The sequence below is a fragment of the Protopterus annectens genome, chromosome 8.part1 (genome assembly GCF_019279795.1).
Source record: "Protopterus annectens isolate FY-2018-M chromosome 8.part1, PAN1.0, whole genome shotgun sequence".
Lineage (NCBI taxonomy): Eukaryota > Metazoa > Chordata > Ceratodontiformes > Protopteridae > Protopterus > Protopterus annectens.
Genome location: NC_056742.1, coordinates 418,876,775 through 418,897,978, shown reverse-complemented (window position 1 = coordinate 418,897,978; position 21,204 = coordinate 418,876,775). Strand labels below are relative to the sequence as shown.

Here is a 21,204-nt window from a genome sequence, read left to right as displayed (position 1 = left end):
ATGCCCAGAAAAGGAGCAAGATGGAGAAAGGAGTCTCACGCCAATAGAAGTAGATGCCTTGTTGGGGCGGTAAGGAGCCAGTCGTCCAGGTAGGGAAAGACCTGCACCCCCTGAAGCCTCAGGTGGGCCGCTACCACTGCTAATACTTTGGTGAACACCCTGGGTCTGTGGTGAGACCAAAGGGAAGGACCCGGAACTGGTAGTGACTGGCTCCCAGCCGGAAGCGGAGAAACCTCCTGGAGCGCCTGTCCATCAGGATGTGGTAGTACGCGTCCTTGAGGTCTATCGAGCACATCCAGTGATTTTCTCCCAGAAGGGGGAGAATAGATTGCAGAGTGACCATTCGGAATTTTTCTTTGGGGACTGCCAGATTCAAGAGAGAGAGGTCTAGGATTGGTCTTAGTTCCCCCGTCTTCTTTGGCACTAAAAAGAATCTGGAGTAGAACCCTGATCCGATCTGGTCTGGGGGGACGGGCTGGATGGCTCTTTTCTTTAGCAGATGGCCAATTTCTGCCAAAGCGGCCTCCTGTTGACTGGGTGGGACGTCTGGGAGGGACTTCAACTTTGGAAGGTAAAGGAAAGGGATGCGATATCCTCTGGATATGATTTGGAGAACCCAACGGTCCGATGTTATGGACTCCCATGCCGCTAGGTGCCCGAACGCCCCGACTGCCTCCAGAGTGGAGCAGTCGGGCAACCCCTCAGGGTTGCTGCGCGGGCCATTCAGAGAAAGGTTCCCTGGACCCGAAGTTTCTGGGAGCCCCTCTGCCTCTAGGGCGGCGTCCTCCCTGTCCTCCTCTGCCACGGAAGGACTGGTTGTCCGGAGCAGGCTGGGACTGCTGCGACTTCCGGAACCACATCTTCTTCTGACCCTTTTGGTTCCTAGAGTAGGGCCTCTGGGGTGCAGAGAAGCGGATTCCGACGGCAGACAGCGTCTTCCCGTCCTTTTCGCTCTGGGTCAACGTCTCGCGAACGGTTTTGCCAAACAGAGCAGAACCATCAAAGGGGGCATTCGCAAACGACGCTTTGAAGGGCTCAGAAAAATCGCAGTGACGGAGCCAGGCCTGACGTCTAGTGACCAGTCCTGTCCCCAGCAGCTCTAGCGCCTTCCGCTGCATGGGAGAGTAGCCGCATAGAAGTATTAGTAACTGACCTAAGAGTGGCCATACGGGTGGAGTGCAGAACCCTGTCCTCCTCCGAAATGGACTCTGGGGGGGACGCAGCATATTCTTTTATAAGATCTCGCTGCATCCTAATGACATGTGCCAAATAGTTCAGCGCCCTTACCGAGAAGGTCGCTGAACTAAACATCCGCTTCCCCAAGCGGTCCATCATCCGAGACTCCTTGCTCGGGGTGGACTGAGGACTCTCCTGAGCCAGTTCCTCTTGGTGGCCGCCGTCAACATGGCATCTACCGGAGGCCCCTTACTCCAATGGGCCCGGTCGGATGGCGGACTAAGGATCCTATCTGGTCTCTTGGGAATTGGCTCCACGGTGTCCGGTTCCTTCCACGCCCTGGTGGTAATAAGGTCCACCAGGGGTCGGCAGGGGACACCCAAGAGGTAGACGGGCCCGCTTCAAATGCCTCCAAGAACACGGACTCGTCCGAGGAAGACTTGGGGCAGACCACCCCCTTATACGGAGCATTTCCATGATGTCTCCAAATGAGACATCCTCGGGGTGACCGTGGGGAGCCTTCCCCTTCCTCCAAGTCCGTGTCTTCTGTGAGAGACTGGGAGTCAATGTGCCTCCTTTGCACGTATGCTTGCGAGGGACATCCTCTGGGGGCTGTCAGAGGAGTCCTCACAAGCAGCAATTTGTTCCATAGAGCAACTTGGGGCACAGAAGCGGGCTGTCCCAGGGGCCGGATGGTGGAAGCCTGGCCCAGTGCAGAGGGAGCGGGACGGAGCCGAACAAGTGCCGGGGTCCGAGACCTCAACAGAGCCCTCTCCACTACATCAAAAGCCGAAGGGGAGCCGACCTCGACCAAAGGATCCGACAATCGGCTCCCTCGGATCCGAAGAGTGGACGGAGCCGGCGCTGGCGCTGGATCCGGGACAGTGCGCTCCGACACAGACGGCGCCGAAGGAGCACTGATCCCCGGATCCGAGGCTCGGATCCAGGCTCCGAGGTCGGATCCGGCACTCGAGGGCAGGGTCGGATCCGGTACCCAGTACTATCGGGCGCCGACCCACCCCGGCCCGGCTGCTCGGCTCCAGCTGCTCCGAACCCGGATAGCGGGTCGGAGAAGGAGCAATAGGCTTAAAAGGGTGTTGAGCTCCCCAGAGGGGAGGCAAGAGCACTCCATCTGCATCTGGGCCTGGATGAATCTTCTCATCATCCGTCCAGATCAGCATCAGAAAGGTTATATGTAGATCTCGACGAGGCTACCGAGGTAGGCCTGGAGTGCCTCCTCGATAGCCTCGACGGAGATCGGGTCTCCTCCTCCTCAGGACCCGTGAAAAGCACACAGGGACCGGAGCCGAGAAGGAGGAGACCGAGCCGACAACAGAGCCGGGAGAAGCCCGCTTGGCTGGCGGGGCCGAAACAGAGGTCTCGGCCCGCCGCTTGTGGTGCTTCTCCCTCCGTCCTTTTTCCTAGCATCCCTCTCCTCTCCAGAAACGGGAGGTTGAGTCCCAGGAGCAGGAGGGTGCCACGGGGAATAACCGAACCACGGTTGCTCGAAGGAGCGGAGGCGGAGCCGAGTCTGGCGGTAAAAGACCCGCCAAGACCAGCTTGGACCTCCGCTCCCTCAGTGCCCTGGGGTTGAACCCTGCACAAATGGAGCATCCAGATGTGAGGTGTTCAACCCCCAGGCACTAACACACCGAGTGTGGCCATCAGCCGGGAGAGCTTATGGCCACACTCGGAGCATTTAGAAAAAACAGATTTGGGCTGATCAGCCATCCAAATCTATAAAGCTACTAAAATAAAGTAACTAAACTAATACAGACACACAGGCCCAACACACACACTACGCCAACAGCGAGGGAGGGAAAAAATACTTAATTTAACTCTAAATAAAACTATCAAAGAGGGAAACCTAAACTTTCACACAAAAATGCACAAAAAACTTTAAATTTTCTGAATTAACAGTAAAGAAACTAGCACTTAGCTGAGAGCTATGAATACCAATCCAGTCACCAGCGCGGCAAACGAGATCTGAGGTCATGAGGGTAGAGCAGGGCATTATGGGTGAGGGGAGGAGCTGAGAGCTTGGATCCATAGCTGGAAAACCATGCCGGTTCAGATACGATATCGGATCCATAACCCACAGGTTGCAGACAAATGAATATCCTACTTCAGATCAACCGTTTTCTACCCAAGACTTACATTTCTGTTCACTTTTATCTACTACTAGATATAACTAAAGATCAAATCCCTCCTAATATTCAAGGGTTTGACTGAGATCCCTAGAATTCTTTATGGAAGAAGATCTCCTACAACTGGACCTCAACCAGAAGCATCTTGCTGTCATTGTGGCCCTAGCACTGAAGATGAACTGTTTAACTGTCAGCAAAGTACTTTATATCATGATTCCTTCCTGCATGGCACTATGATCTCATGTCAGAGAGAAAATACGTCTTGCACCAGCACCCTTTAATTCATTTTTTATTTGATAACTGGGTAAATGAACTGGTCCAAAGACACTTTTCAGTCATGACCCAGGCACTATAGCAATTAGAACTGTTTTTTTTACAACAACAATGGATAACTGACTAGAATGACATCAGTACAGCTTTACAAGTGATACAGTAAACACTGATCATTGAAAGTGCTACATCCATTGTGCACAGTGTCTTATGTACAGAGAGACACAGTCATAAAATACCAGGATTTGCAAGCATGAGGGTAATGTGGAAGAAGGATACCCAGACATTTCCAATATTAGTAGGAGCAACAGGTCTTATTAAAAAGAATTTACAATTGTACTTAGATATGTTACCAATACATGTAATTCTGTACGAATTGTAAGAGGAGTCATTACTGGGCACATTGCGGGTGCTACGAAGAGCACTGCTGGCTGACATTAGAGATTGAAACAATACTAATTTCATGAACTTTAATCATACTTTGACTTAGGAATGGAGTCCATTCCTGTCATGGTATTAGGAACCCAAAAGACTTGGAGAAATTAAAAAAAGTGATATAGTAAATATTTCAAAAGACATAATAGTACTAGTATTTACAACTTTAGCAAAATGTTTCCTTACATATTTACAATGAGGTACTCCATCTTAGAAAGAAGTAAAGGTGACTACAATTTTAGTTGTGATACTTGATGTTGTGTCAGACTTCCACCTACTCCTTGTCAGTGAAATAGTGACAGCAGCATTCTTTCTTGAGTGCTTAATGATTTTGTTTTCCTGAATTCTGGATGACTGGTTGCCTTTCTAACTTCAGTGCAGAGATGGCTTCAATCTTCTGGGATGATTTTGCAAGCTTTTTTTGCTAACTGATTTTGAGGAAATGGGGTCTATGAATAGAGGTAATATCACTGCCTTAAGTATGCAGAAAGTATGGTGAGGAGCAAATAGTCTATTTTTAAGAGAGTAAATAAGACATACACCAGCAGCTATTAAACGTCAGACTCAAGCAAAGCCAGTAAGAATCAAAACAAAGAACAGTCCAACAACCATACATAACCATACAGCATACACTTTAATAAAAACTAAACATAATAAGAATAAATGCTTTTGAGTTAAAAAACTTTTCATCAGATCTATTAAAAACATAATAACCATAACTATTTGGATGCATTCTTAACCAATCAGTGACAAGAATCAGCCCATGCTCCTTAGGAGTGAATTAAAAAATATATTCCATTAAACAAAGAGTATTGGTCAAATGAAATGTTATAAACCAATCAGAAACAGCCTATGCTCCTTAGGAGCAAATTAAAAAGAGTATAGTGTTGATAAAATGGTATTGATTGAATAAATTATTTGGCCAATCAACATCACAGGTGCATCTCACACCCCTCTAGATGTACATTCAAAGGAAATCTTTCATTGAGAGCATTTTAACAACCAGCATTAGTTGTTAAGCCATTGTCCAATGTCAACTTTGAAATAATCTACACGCCTTTAGGGCAGGTTTGAGTGGAATACTACTATTGAATCCCGGTGATTTGTCAGCATGAAGACTGGCTATCCAATTCATTTCTGCAGTCTCTGTTTTATTCACAATGTCTCCACCTCTGATGTTTTCTGTTATAATTTGAAGGACTATAAAATTAAAAGTATGTCCTTGGTTAGCTAGTGCATGTTTCACCAAAGCGTTCTTAATATCACCTAATCAAATATCCTTAGTATGTTGCAAAATTCTTTCTTTGAATTATCTGTTTGTTTTGCCAGCATAGAACCTATCACATGATCTGCAGATCGCAAGATAAACAACATTCTTGGTTTTACAATCAGCATTGAGGTGCAGCACATACGTTTTTCCAGAGATAGGATATATAAACTGATTTTGATTATAAATATGCTTGCATGCTTTACATGCACGGCAAAGAAACATACCAGTTCTATTGGATCTGCTGCTATTGTTTAGTAGAGACCCATAGCATAATTGTTGTTTGAGGTTCTTATTATTCTTAAAGCAAACAGATGGAACATGCCCTTGGCAGCTGTGGCCCTTGACAGCTACTTTTGGAGAAACGTGAGTTGTATTGGGAACTGCAATTAAATGCTGGTAGCTGGCCATGGCTTAATGATTTTATTTCTATTTCATGTTTTATTTCTATTTCATGTTTATTAAAACTGAAGACTTTGGAGAGGTAGTTTGTTTCAAATTGACATTTTAACCTTTATTTTTCACTCTTTCAAAAAGTGGTTTTATCACTTTAAATTTGTTGCTTTGCTTGGAGCTCGGCAATCATATGATCTAGTACCTTCTGTTATTTAAATGGGGTTCATACACTGTATTTTATCTGCTGACATTTATATTTAATAAACAAAAGTGCTAATCCATTATTTTTCACATACACCATTTGGAGTATGTTGTTTATTTATTGGTCATACTATCAGTCGAAATCTCTGTGGCCTGCGGTTATCTTTGTTGGTTTACAGTTTTGTCTGTTTTTCCAAGTCTAGAACCCTATTGTACTCTGGAAAAGAATGTTCCCTTTTCTGATGTCTGGTTACTTGCCTGGATGCTAAAGGTTCTTTAGGTGAGGTAGTTGACAAATCATGTGTATGGTAGTGTTACCGAAGCCTTGCATTCTTTATTTCGAAGGAGATGATGTTCCAGACTTCCAAATGCTCTTGTAAAGTCTAGTATCTCTCACTAAGCTGCAAATGGTGTCATCAGCCAGGAAAAAACACTCTGCCAATACTTTTCCCAATCTAACCAACAGGATAGTATTGTTCCTAGCTAGTGTATGTGCAAGGAGTGGTTTCGAGATGTTGAGCTGCATTACAGTAGCAGCATTTAGAAAATTGCAAGCACACCTTAATATAACATCATCTGTTTTCTTTCTGAACCACATCTAATGATGTCCTCATAAGTTTCTAGCTTGGGAAGACTATTTGCCCCATTCTTGCAGAATCAGTACTCTCATATATACCAACAAGTACATTCTAAGTAATATATCTGGTTTACATTCTATATGCAGATATCCTGAATGTTTGCACAAAAGTGGCATTTTTCTTTCTTCTTATGTCACAAGTGCTTGTTCATTAATGTGCCAGCATGAGAGAATATAGACCATATAAGGTATATCTTAGAAATTAGGAAGTTAGATTTGCCTACTGCATAACGGCACCAGACTGCTTAGTCCAGAATAGTATACATGTCCCTTTCAACACTGATCTCTTTAGAAGGTGGTAATCTGGCATGCAGCCATGTTCCTGCCTTATATAAGTAGTACTTTTTTTCTCATTGAAAAACAAACCTTTATTTCAACCATAATAATTAATGAACAGTCAGACTTCAAAAGAAGAACCATGTTTTCTAGGTGGTTGGACCACTAAGACCGTAAAATATGTAAAACAAATCATTATACACCAGATCAACCCAGAACCCACCTGTGATATATATATATATATATATATATATATATATATATGTATATGTATATATATATATATATACATATATATATACATATATATATATATGTATACACACACACACACACACACACATATATATATATATATATATATATATATATATATATATATACATATATACATATATACACACACAATAGTCTTATGTTAATGCAGTTTATCCACTCATTTCTATGATTTCTTGCTAAGTCTAGCATACTTGGATTATTTACAGATTCTTATAAACAAATCACATCCTCTGTCAAACAGAGGTCCCCTGACCTTGTCTGTTACTAATCCTTTCTCAATAATTCCACATTTTATTGAAGCATTTATTAGGGTATTTCTTCATTATTTGCATATCCATTTTTAGCCTCTTCTGTTAGTTTCTGTACCTTTACTATATTTGGTGCCTTCATAGATTTCCAGTTCCCAGTGATGATTTTTGTGGCTAATAATAACCGCAGTGTCACCAAAGCTCTAACATGGGGTCTTTCGCATCTCCCCTCCACCCAAATCAATTGGAAGTTAAACTCCTGTAAAGTAAATTCCTGTGGAGTAATCTGTTGTAATATGCTTTGGAAGTCTATTTTGAATTTACTCAATCATGGACTTGACCAGAAAATGTCAGTCCATTGTCCTGTTACATTCTCTTTACACCTTCAACAATCCTGACTGGATCCCAGGAATATTTTACTAAGCCTTTCTGAAGTATAAAATTATTTGTGGAGACACTTCCATGCAAATATTCTAAATTTCCTAGATTTTGTAACATATCAAGGGGACAAAAAATTACTTCCAGTCTCTGTAACTGACCCCTACTTTTGTTCTCTTATTAACTAAGCCAAGAATTTGCCAAGCATTTGAACAACAACTTCATGGCTGTTTGAATGAGGGATATCTACTTTCTGGTCACATATGGTCCACGAGGCATTTTGGGGGGGGGGGGGAGAAAAAGAGAAACTTTTGTGCTGGCATGTTAAAATACTCCAAGGCAGCAGAGCTGAATTACCATTGGTGCATGTAGCAGGGACACCAGAGAGAAAGCATTTTTTTCTTAATTTTAAAAAATAAGGTCATTCATATAATGAAATAGTTATGTTTTCCTTGTTTACAGACAAGAGAGATTTGTAATGAGGTTAATAAAGCAACCGTACCATGCCAGGAATGTAATCAATGTGATTACATTGATACCAGGAATTGCTTTATACACCCCACTACTAGCAATATTTATCAAAGTACCCCAGCAAATTGTAGTACTGAAAATGTCATTTATTTAGCCAGGTGCGTAATGTGCACCGCGTTCTATATAGGTAAGACTAACAGAAAACTTAAACAACGAATTAGGGAACATTTATACCACATACGTATAGGTTCAGAACATAATGCATTGGCAAAACATGTGAAAAATAATGATCAAACACATGAGTTTAGATTCTCAGTGTTACAATCTATTACCCCTGGATTGAGAGGGGGTGATATTAGGGGTTATACAGAGAGCTGTGAGATGAAATGGATTGTTAGGTTCAGAGCGGATAGGACCCCTGGGCTCAATGAGAAGATACCCATAAAACCTGCATTACGGAATAGAAGGTTGAGGTTGGTTCAAATGAACTAGTCTTTGATGTTTTTTGAATGTTTTTAGTATGCTATTTATATATATATTTTTTGAATGTTGATTAAATGTTTTAGGCGAAAATGTTATGCTTATATTTATAATGTATTATATTCTATATAAGTATGATTTCAATTAATTGATTTATAGGCAGGATGTGATGTCATAACTATTTCATTATATAAATGACCTTATTTTTGCTTGTGATTTATGGTCTGATGAAGCCAGATTGGTGAAAGCGCTTACCTTTGATATCATAAATGGACTGAGTGATTTTCTACTGCATTTCGTCATTTGGATTTATTATATTCAGCATTTTGGAGTTATTATATCTTACTTTCATTGTGTTCTGTTTGTAAGAGACTGCCTTGGTTAGTTTCCGTGTATGGACTGTTTTTCTTTATTGTTGTTCACATTTATTTATCACGGGAACGTTTACTTCGTGGGAGTGCGGACTTTTTATATTTTTTTATAAAGTAAGGAAAATTACTGCATTTTTTGCTATGTGCTACTTTTTTGCATTAGTTAAAGCTATTCATGGTATCTGAGGTATAAAGAGTATTTACAAGTTTGTGCAATATTACAGTACAGTTATTTCACAAAATATAGCCATTTGAAAGCATATTTTGCAAACTAAAGTATTTCGAAGAGATTACTGTGCATTTGAATGTTATTACCAGTACTGGCTGTGTGTGTATGTTCATACATAATTACAAGGACCATATTTTATTTCACTGTGTTTGAGCATACTTTGTTGGCATGGCAGAAGGATTTCGAAAATCAGGTCCAATTGTCTTTGTTAATAATACTGCAGAAAATTGGACAGTGTTTGAGCAAGAGTGCAACATTTTCATACAAGCTACATTTTCTGATACAGACGACCATAGGAAAGCATTTAGTCTGCTTAATTTAGCTGGTTCAGAGGCCAAAGAAAGAGAGCATTCACTTTCTGTATACACCTGCTGTATTTGCAGGGGGGACTGTCATACAGTGGTACCGGATGAGTCAAAAGAAGACCCTGAGTGCTTAAAACGTAAACCTAGAGAAATGTGTAACTCCCAAATTAATATTACAAAAGAAAAGCACTTATTTTACACAAGACGTCAAAAGCCTTGGGGAAACTTTTGCAGCATATATAACTGATTTGAGGAACAAAGCTAAAACATGCAGATTTGGTGACTTAAGGGATGAGTTGATAAAAGACAGACTTGTGTGTGGTATTAAAGATGATGCTGTGAGAAAGACTTTGCTTCGTGACAGTGATTTAGCTTTGAATAAGGCCATTGAGATTTGTCAGATATACAAACTCACAGAAAAGCACACAAATATGCGTACAAATGAGAAATGCATGCTTACAGTATCTTCTAGTGCTCATGTTGATAGTATGCAGCACATGGTTAAAAGAAACAGACCCAAGCACATGGCAGCAACTGTAAGCTCTGTGGCACTCACCGGGAAACCCCATATTTTTCTAGCAAATTCCAGAGTGTGCACAGTCTCAGTGAAGCACAAGAGTGAGTTAGCAAGCTCAAAGTATGTAACCCCACCCAGTTTCATACTCACCTGTCATAATTGTGTTGCAAATCATGAACCCAAAAGAGAAAAGTGCTTAGCTTTTGGTCAGCAATGCCACAAATGTAATAAGTGGAATCATTTCAAAAGATTTTGTAAAGCAAATAAGGGGCATTATTTTATCAAAAGAGAACATTCAAAGAGACAAGTTGATCAATTAGAAAGCTCTGACCCTACTTTTTATGTTGATGGAGTGTCTGTGCTTAATGAAACAGTCAAAGCAGTACATTTACGGACAAAGAATGAAGTATTTTGCACTGTTTGGATTAATGGGTCTTCCACCGAGCTCAAAGTTAACACAGGTTCAAAGTACAATGTTATGTCAGCAGAAACATTTGCTAGAGTATGAGCTAGTGAGAAGCTTGATTTGGCAAAGTATGTGAAGCTAGTAGCTTATGGTGGTGAAGAAATTCAAACCAAAGGCTGAGTAGTGCTTTCATGTTACTCTGCTGGGAACAGCTGTGACTTGCAATACTATGTGGTCAAAAGGCCCGTACAATCATTATTAGGCCTCAGAGAAAGTTTAAAAATGGGACTACTTTCATTTAATAAGGAAGTCCATCATGTAAGCTTGAAAAACCACTCTTCTGATTTCACCCAGTCTATTTTTTTCTACCTATGCTGATCTTTTCAAAGACAAACTAGGCAAACTCCCAGTTGTGTACTCCATGAAGTAAGACCCCGAAGTCAGTCCAGTTGTCAGGCCAGCCCAGAATGTTCCAGTAGTTATGCAGAACAGAGTCAAAGCCCAGCCAGCTAAAATGGTGCAGCATGGTGCAGATGACCTAGAAGAATTCATACATTTCTTGAATGAAACATAGAAAGGAAGAATAATATTAGTTGGGGACTTAAATTTACCAGAAACAGACTGGAATAATATTGATTCTACAACATTAGTAAGGAAATTATTCACAGCGTATATTCAGGAACAACAATTGCTTCAGATTGTAAAGAAAAAACCTACCGGGGACAGTACATACTACACATTGTTTGTGTTCCCAAAGAAATTACTACAACTTCAAGTCAAGTTTTACCACCATTGATGTGCAGTGATCATGGGGTTATAAAGGTTAATTTGTTGCTAGATAATTCTGCCAAACTGAAATCTAATTCAATGTACAGAAAGTTGATTACAGATTATACAGACGCAAAACAGTCACTATGTAAAACTAACTGGAGTGAGGTTTTCAGTGGAGAAACTGCAGATGGAATATGGAAAGTTTTGAAAGAGACATTGTTTGAGTGCAAAAAATAAAAAAAAAATGTTTAACATCAGGATCTAGGCATACAACATCAGGAGGGTATATTTCCATAAGAACAAGATATCTGATTAAGGTGAGAGATAAAAAATATAAGAAATGGAAGCGAGGTTGAACTACAACTTTGAAAACTGAAATAAACAAGCTGGACAAACACATTAAGCATAGTGTGAGACAAGATCAAGAAAAATTTGAAGAAAATTTATATAAAGATTTTAAGCATAATAGGAAACCTTTTTATAGATACATAAAACGTGGAAGGAGTAAAGACACACAAATTGATAAACTGTGTGCAGATTCTAAAATTTATTCTCAGACAAAACAGATTATAGATATATTTACAAAATCTTATGCAAAACAGTTTGGCTCCACAAAAGGGAAGGGAAGTTATCCTAGTGACATCCAGGTAACCCCAGATACTGGAATCACATTAGATTATATTGAAAAAGAACTGCGCAAACTGGATCCAAACAAAGCACAGGGAGGAGAAGTAAAAATGACCGGGGAACACTTCAGCAAGAACTTACAGTACCATTATATCTATTATTCATTGGTCATATAAATATGGGGAGATTCCACAAGATTGGAGACATGCACTTATTAAACCTGTTTTTTAAGGGGAAAGGGGAGTAGGACAAACCCATATTCATACAGACCCTTAAGTCTACTTTCATGTTGTGGAAAAATAATGGAGAAGGTAATATTGGATAAGTTATTGTCAGAAGTGGATAGGTTGGGACTTGAAACCATATATCAGCATGCATATGTTGAAAAAAGATCTATTACCACCTGTAACACAATGTTCTATAACAATACAATAACAGCTATGAACGAAAATTGTGCTGTGATGTAATTTATATAGATTTAACTTTAGCATTTGACAGGGTCATACACATAATACTGATCAATAAATTAGTACAACTAGGTACTGATATACTCTTGATAAGATGGATAGCTGCATGGCTTACAAATAGGACAAGGCAAGTATCATACAGCAACTGAACAGGCAAAATCCTTGCTTACAGTCAGGGTGTCCCACAGGGCTCTGTCCTAGGCCCTTATTTGTTTAGATTGTCTCTTTCAGACCTAACTTTTTCATCTGAGGTGTTCTACAGTCTATATGCAGATGACCTAAAATTGGGTAAACTGATTACATGTGTTACAGATAAGGCATGTCTGCAAAATAACTTGACAAAATTGACCATTTGGGCACAGGAGAATAATATGCTGATAACTACATCAAAAACTAAGCATATGAGATTTGGTAGGCATAAATTGAAAGGTGAATATTTAATACAGTACACAGTGATTGCAACTGTAGACTCATTTAAGGACCTGGGTTTATGGGTAGATTCAGCTGTGAGTTTTTCTAATCATATCAATCAATTGGTTAATGATAGAACTATAGGTTGTATAAAAAGATTTATAAAGTCTAGGAAATCAAAATTAATGAAGTCATCATTTGTTAGTTACATTAGACCCAAACTTGAGTATGGAATAACAATATGGAAAGCCTATAAGAAAACAAGCATGAGTAAACTGGAAAGAGTACAATGGAAATATACCAAGGGTGTCCATGGATGTGAAAATGTAAGTTATTATGAAAAACTAAAATATCTGAATTTCTACAGTGTCTCTTACAGATATCTAAGAGGAGATCTTATTCAGGTATATAGGTCATTTAATGACAACTACCTCTCGGAATGTTTGGGGTTAGCAAAAAGTACTAGAGAATCATCAGACAACCTATGTAGGAGATTCTATAGGAATGAGAAGTGTACTAATTGGTTCTCTGACAGAGTAACTGATGCATGGAACAGACTACCAAATTACATTAAAGCAAGTACTAGTTTAGATATTTTTAAGAACAGCCTGGATACTTATTATGGGAACACGTATTTTGGTATATTGGCAAGCTAAAAGGGCAGTAATGCCCGTGCTTGAAATATTTGTATGTATGTACGCATTTGTCCAGTTGAAGAACCAACTGAATGGGTATCTTCCATGGTCACTGCTCATAAGAAAAGCTCAGATGATATCAAAATGTGTATTGATCTATGACATTTGAATAAAGCACTGAAAAGACCTCATCATCCAATGCATACAGTCGAAGAAGTCGCTGCTCTTATGCCAAATACCACTGTTTTTTCTGTCTTAGATGCAAAGAGTTCATTTTGGCAAATCTTGCTTGATTGAAAATCTTCATTGCTAACCACTTTCAGTACTCTGTTTGGCAGGTGCAGATTTTTGAGAATGCCATTCGGGATAAATTCTGCCAGTGATGTCTTCCAGTGTGCAATGGAGTAATTTTTTTCTGAGTATCAGTGTGCTATTATAGTAGATGATATTTTAGTAAGACGTAATGGTAAAGCTGAGCATGACAGAAACCTCAAGAAAGTTCTGGAAAGAGCACATGAAGTGAATCTTAAGCTAAATCCTCAGAAGTGCAAGCTTAGGCTACAAGAAGTTACTTATGTTGGTCATTTATTTACCAGTTCAAGCTTACGACCAGATCCTTCCAAGCAAACAACAATTCTTGATATGCCAGATCCAGACAATCTTCAAGGACTACAACATTTTCTTGGCATGGTTAACTACCTAGGCAAGCTCATTCCAGACTTAAGCCAACTTTCAGCACCACTTAGAGAGCTTACATGCAAAGATGTATCTTGGTCATGGTTAGAACAACACCAGAGAGCGATTGATGTCCTGAAATAGAGAATTGCCAGTCCACCAACTCTCAGATACTATGATGTTCACAAACCAGTTACTCTTTCTTGTGATGCTTCAAAGTTTTGTCTTGGTGCAGTCATTCTTCAGGAAGGTAGCCTATGTATCAACAAGTCTAACCCAAACTGAAATGCAGTATGCGCAGATAGAGAAAGAGGTCTTGGCAATTGTGTTTGCATGTTTGAAGTTCCATGACTATATTTATGGTAGACTTATTCAGATCGAAACAAATCACCAACCTCTAGTCACTATTTTGAGAAAGCCTATGTATTCAGCTCCAGCCATATTCAAAGCATGATGTTGAAATTGCAGAAGTACAATTTCAATCTTGTCTACGCAAAAGGCAAACATCTTTATCTTGCTGATACATTATCCAAATCACCCAGAAATACCACTGAACAGCTTGAAAATGAGAAACTTGATTTTGAAGTAATGGAAGTGAGAAATGTTCCTTCCACATGTCTTGGTGAGCTTAGAAGTCATACAGCCTCAGATCCAGTTCTTCAGAAACTCAGCCACTTTATCCGTCAAGGATGGCCATCAAAGCAATCTTGTTTACCAGTAGACTTGCAACCTTATTTTCTTTACAGAGATGAGATTTTGTTTGACAATGGTATCATTCTGAAAGGTCCAAAAGTGATTATTCCAAAACACTTGCAACAAGAGTACATTACTATTTTGCATCGTGGCCACCCAGGAACTGATTCTACCAAAAGAACAGTGAGAGAAGTAGTATTTTGGCCTTCTATATCACATGACATTGAGAAAGTACTTTCATATTGTTCTGTATGTAATAGTACAAAGTCAGATCAACAGAAAGAACCACTTCAGCTAAATCAGATTCCTGAACTACCTTGGTCAACAGTAGCTACAGGTATTTTCAAATGGAATGGTCAACATTACTTGGTGTTAGTAGACTCTTATTCAAATTGGTTCGAGATTGACCTACTTCCTAATCTATCATCCAGTACTGTCATTACTAAGATGAAGCATAATTTTGCAGTCCATGGTAGCCCACACAAAGTTATTTCTGACAATGGTACACAGTTTACAAGCCAGCATATTAAAAGATTTGTTGAGGAGTGGGACATTACTCATGTCATGAGTAGCCCTGAGTACCCGCAGTCAAATGGTTTGGCAGAATGTGCAGATCAAAGTGCGAAACAATTACTAGAGAAGTCAAAACGAGACAATAGTGATGTTTTCTTGAATCTCAGAAATGTTCCTTGCGATAAACATCTTGGTTCACCTACACAGAGACGTCTGCTGAAACAATCCAGAACCACACTACTAATTAGTAGCTCATTATTGGTTCCATGTGTCAAGAACAACAGATCAGTGAAAGGCAATCTGTTAAAGAAGCGGTTATCCCATAAGTCCTATTATAATAAGACCAGCAAACCACTCACTCCATTATGAGAAAGGGAGATAGTGAGGATGCAGACTTGCAAAGGTTTTGATCGGATTGGTGTTGTGAAAAGTGTATGTCCAGAGCCAAGATCATACACCGTGGAATTGCAAGGAGCAGAATTTACGCAGAATCAGAAATATTTATCCTGGTGTCTGAGCCTGTACTGTAGTATCATACCTGTGAGAAAGACTTTATATCTTGGAGTGAGCTATCTAGCGTTCCAGTTCCAGAGGACGTTCCAGTAAATATCCCTGTTCCGTGGAAGAATCCCAACACTCCTGAGACAAGTTGCTCACCAATGACTGTCCCTGTTGCTACACACAGTTCTGATTGCTATATTACTAAATCAGGTCACACTTGCAGACTATGTTCCAGATACACGGCAACTTGGACATGAATGTTGTGTTTGTTTCTTATTGTCTGTACAACATCATGTTTCTTTTCAAATGTCATTACATTGTGGGTAATTCATTAAAGAGGGAGGATGTAGATTAATATGTATGTATACCTTTAAGAAGCTTTCATGGGGCTTACACAAGTGTATAAATACTGATATAGTGCGCGTCTGACTGCCATTGTGTAGTAAAATGCTGAGATATACGCATGTGTGTCTGTGTAGTCTGTCAGTTATTCAATTAATTTATATTTTGTACTGCTAATATTCATCTTGATGTATTTTTTTTGTAATAAAGCATATAAATGATCTACCCCACCTGTTCATCTTTAATGGGAAACAAGACGAGCGACATCAATCTTGAAGTAGGACAATAGAAAATTATATTTTGCTCTGTGTCAAGAGCAATCCGCGGTGGTGGTGCTGCGGTAGCGCTGTCGCCTCACAGTAAGATGCTGTCCGGTTCGACTCTCAGCTAGAGCGTCTTCTGCGTGGAGACATGCGTGAATGGGTGTACCTTCGTTGAAGGTTGTGTGTTAGGGCTGGCAACTCAGCACGTAAAAATCAACTGCCAATCATTAGCGGACTGGAGTTCCGCTGTGGCGACCCCTAACCGGGAAAAGCTGAAAGACACAACAACAACTGTCAAGAGCAAAGTTTAGGAGTGATCACCAAACTAAAGAACAGCAGCAAGCTAACTGTTCATTTGAGGCTAAAAATCCGTGGGATATGCAGTGTAGTCTTCAATTTTGTAGAAAGATTCTCTGTAATTAGATCCACTTATTCTATTGTGGTTCTTAAGTGCTCTCTGTGCTTTTTTTTCTGTACTGAGCTCAGAAGGTTATCATACTTTACTGATTCTTAGCAGAAATACTGTTTTCATAGGGGGGCTATCATTCATTTTTTAATATAGCAGCTCTCCCTCTTGTTGGAGACTGACTATTTTTTGCATGTAAGCAATAGTTGTACTTCCTCTTAATTTAATTTTATTAGAGAGAGTCAGCCCAGAGCCAGCTAACTTCATACAACACAACTATACAATCTCCTATTATTAGCTTTTTGTACTCATATGCTAGTTTCTTATTTTATTTGCTATATTTGGTGGCAGTATGTCCTGTCCCTCTTCTCTTACTGTTTCTCATACTCAGTCCTTACATTCAACTGACTTCTTCAGATACTTGTTTGCTGACTTCCCCTTCCCCCACCATTATATTCTCACTTCCTTATAACCTGTTCCCAGATTATTTCTTTCCTTCTATGCTGGTCACTACTACCTTCTCTTAGAAGGGCTTTCTCTTGTCCCCTTAGTTGTTGTTGTTGTTGCTGTTTTGCGGCTTTTCCTAGTTTTTCTTCTGTAGTGGACTTTTTTTTTTTTTGCAATCTCCATTTTTATTTTTGCAATAGGCAGCACAGGAGTCATCATTCTTAATCATTTTCCTGTATTTCTAAGCAGATATTCTGGACAAATTAATTATTTCTTGTTCACTACTGCTTACCCTCTTTCTCTAGCTTTACAGATTAAGATGCAGAAATGAAGAATCATTTTTACACTTCCACACACCCAGTCACTTTAATACATTTTACTTTTTCCCCACCTTGTCATATACAACTGGAATTAGACATTTGTACTACTTTAAAACTTGTTCTTTCTTTACAACCTCTAGTATCTTACAAACCAGTAGAACATCAAGTTCTGGAAAAGTCCTTTGCAAAGGCACACTGACAGACTGTAACTTATCCCTTTTTTAAGTCATATAGTTTCTTTCTGTTGTTTCACTGATGTTATACAGTTTTGGGTTTTTAAAGATCAAACTTTAAAGAGAATGCTGTGTTGCAGTTAGTGCCTACAAATGCTACCAACTAACCATCACACCATTCTATTAGTTTGTGTGTTTTGAAAAACCTATGAATTCTGCATACCTCCATTCCCATGGTCTACATCACAAACAAATAAATAAATAAGACATAAGACTGCTGCACAGATATTATGAGATGCATTTCTAATTGTTGTTCAGTAATATGACTAAAGAAAAAACACTTACTAAAGAGAATGACAGGTGCCCAGGCAAGGAAGAAGCTGTCCAGTTCCCACATCTCCTATCAAATTGTGATCCAACTGTAATCCAATGGGAATCTTCAAGTGTTTTAGCACATAGGCTAGAGCAGTGCATTCTGCAGGGCCTATGCCACAATATGTGAGCTTCAAATGCTCCACATCCAGTTTAGCAACAGCATGCTTGGCAAAGCTGCAGTCCTGAATTTCATAAATGCACTTAATCAGCCAGATAAATTCTGGCATGGCATGCATACTTTTCTTTTCCCCAGGAAGAGGTGCTGGTATCGATCTGAAGTGTTTTTGCATACCTTTTATCAAATACTTCTTAACAAGTTCATGTTTTCTGAGAATGTTCTCTCTCTCATAAAACTCAGATAGACTGCCAACATGCCTAGACGAGAGAAGACCTGCAAGAAAAGTAGCAGTTAATTCAAGGTTTGGGCGTTCTGCATCTAGCAGCAACGTTCTGTTTTCTTCATCTTGCTCATGAGATGGATAAAAGCAATAACGATGCATGCTAGTACATCCTGTTAACGTTCTTTTACTGCTGCATTTAAACAGAACACATATGGCAGAGTGACTGAAGCCATTATTCAATGCTATATGCAGTGCAGCAAAAAAACACTGTATGGTAATATGTAGAAATTCAAAGTGCTGATCTGATGTACCTTCCTTGCATGAAAAGCTTCTTGAATGGACCAGAAATCCAGCAGAAATGTCCTCCTGGCCTACTTCTGCCTCCTGTAGCTCTCTCCTTGAGAACATATAACAGCAAGCGCACAGGCCATTAAATGCCAGCTTGCTCAAATGACGAACTGTGTTGGCTTTACTCTGTAGACCAGCTAATTCACAGTGTCCCACAGTATGCAGAAGCAGGTGTTGCAAGATCAAAAAATAAACATCTGTCATAGTCTGTAGAGAGGAGGTTCTGTTGGGCATTAATTCCTTGTGGCACTTAGAAACAATCCAACAGAAAACTGGGACGTGACACAAAGCATGTAGAGCAGAGTTTGTTTTCACTAAGTTTATCAACTGATCAGCAGTGCTTACATCACTGTAATGCTTTCTGATAAAAAGTTCAATTCCTTCCTGAGAGAAGCCCTTCAGATTGACCTCTTTCTGAATGTACTTCTTCATAACCGGGGATACTGCACCTGGTCTGCTAGTCACTAGCTTCTTAGCATTTTTCATCAAGTTGCCTTGAATGAGATTGAAGAGAATATTTTGTATAGTGGTGGTATTTGTTGGAGAACAATGCTTCTCCACATCTGTGAATTTAAACTTAAATTCATCAAACCCATCAAAAGTGAACAAGATCTTTTCTGGATTATTAAGGATCCACTGAAAGATCTTATCTTGGTCATCTCCAGACCAACAGCACTTCTCAAACAGAAGAGATTTTAAAGACAATGGTCCCTCAATGGAATTTAGACTTCTGCAGCTGAACGGGAAGATGAGCCAGAAGTTCTGGAAGGCCCTGTCAGTAGCCCATAGTCGATGGAGCTGCTGCAATAGTGTGCTTTTGCCGCTACCTGCTTCACCCAAGATAACGACCGTGTCCGCCTCTTCATTTGATGTTCCATAGTCTGAGAAGATATCAGTCAGACCCAATATGCACGATGAATGTTTCTGAGTATTATCTGACCCAGCGTTTTGTACCTCTAGAACGCCATCAATGTAAATGTCTTCCAAACTGACGTTTTCAGTCCTGTCATAAGTATTCAGATATTGAGACTGTGCAGAGATGATACTTCTTAGTCTATTTTTATAGCTTTGCCAAATGAAGTCTGGAAAACAAATACAGAAATGTGGTCAGAAAAAAAATCAAAATACTGTTAAGAGCAAAATCATGCATTGGTTATTGCAAAGGATTTATTTTTCCTAAATGTAAAGCAGCTCAGTTGCATTTTCACCTGCTAATAAGAAGACGAGATGGCACACTGTCTCGTAACATTATACTACGAAAAGTGCCCGATAAGATAAAAACTCTCAACTCAACTCAATTTCGCGGTTTATTATTGAAAAGGTAAAATATACCAAAAAGCAGTTGAGCATATAGCAGAATAAGCTCTTCACCCACTACCATCGCGTTTTGGTCCTTACACCAATCAGCACTTCATCAGATGATGTGAAGTCCTGATTAATGAACAATGCACAAAAAAAAAAAACTTTCCCTATTCAATTCAACTGGAATAAATTCTTACCTGAATCACTTATTTAATCTTATTCATTTACTACTAACTATATTCTTAATAACTTTATATACTATGAAAAGTACCTTTCTGAAATGGCATTTCTTACTGCCATTATTTCATGAAAAAATAAAAACACTAGAAAAAAAAGCTGGACTAACAAGCCTTCATTCTATTAATAAATGGGGTATGTGTTATGTTAATGTTAGTTGTATCAGTTAATCATGTGACTTGTAAATGTGCTATAAATACAGTCCTTGTTGATTTCTCTGATAGAGATGTACTTTTATAAGCGCTTGTTAGTTCAGATTTTTTTCTGGCATTTTTTTTTAATTTTTCATTGAGTTGTTTACATCTGGAATGGCCCACATTCTTTTAACTTGTTTTTGGGGCATTTCATTCCTAAATATACAGTGACGAATCATAGTAAAGGCAACACAGAGGCGCACATACCCCAGAGTCTTAAACTACACCAAGTTCCAGATTTGTTAACTAATAGTGCAATACTGAGATTGCTGTTCAAAAGTCAGAAACAAGATATGTGTATATATGTTCAAAAGTCAGAAACAAGATATTTGTATATATGTTCAAAAGTCAGAAACAAGATATGTGTATATATGTTCAAAAGTCAGAAACAAGATATGTGTATTGCTCAGCAATTCCTGGTGAGTATCGGTGCAATTCATAAAAATCTATCTATCAAAACTATCTCACAAGGAAAGAGAGCGCTTTGGGTATGTAAAGCATGCACATCAGAGATCCACTGTGTCAAAATGTCTGCGTTTCTTTTCCAGACCTCATTTGCCATGGATTTTGGTGGACTGGATCTCTGTTGCACATGCAGTACACCAGAGGCACACCTATTCTGCTGATGTAGCTGCAGTGAGTAATTACCAGCGTGAACAGGACATACCTGGATA

The 21,204-nt window shown here is 39.5% G+C and overlaps 1 protein-coding gene across 3 annotated transcripts in view; it reads right to left on the bottom strand.

Annotated features, from left to right (window-relative positions):
- The window catches only part of NOD2 (nucleotide binding oligomerization domain containing 2), a 1,141,123-nt gene that overhangs the window by 482,948 nt on the left and 636,971 nt on the right, over positions 1 to 21,204 (bottom strand). For all 3 annotated transcript variants that reach the window (XM_044081989.1, XM_044081990.1, XM_044081991.1), the window contains one exon: positions 18,079 to 19,879. In XM_044081989.1, coding sequence (XP_043937924.1) covers positions 18,079 to 19,879 — 1,801 coding nt within the window. The remainder of the gene's footprint in view (positions 1 to 18,078; positions 19,880 to 21,204) is intronic.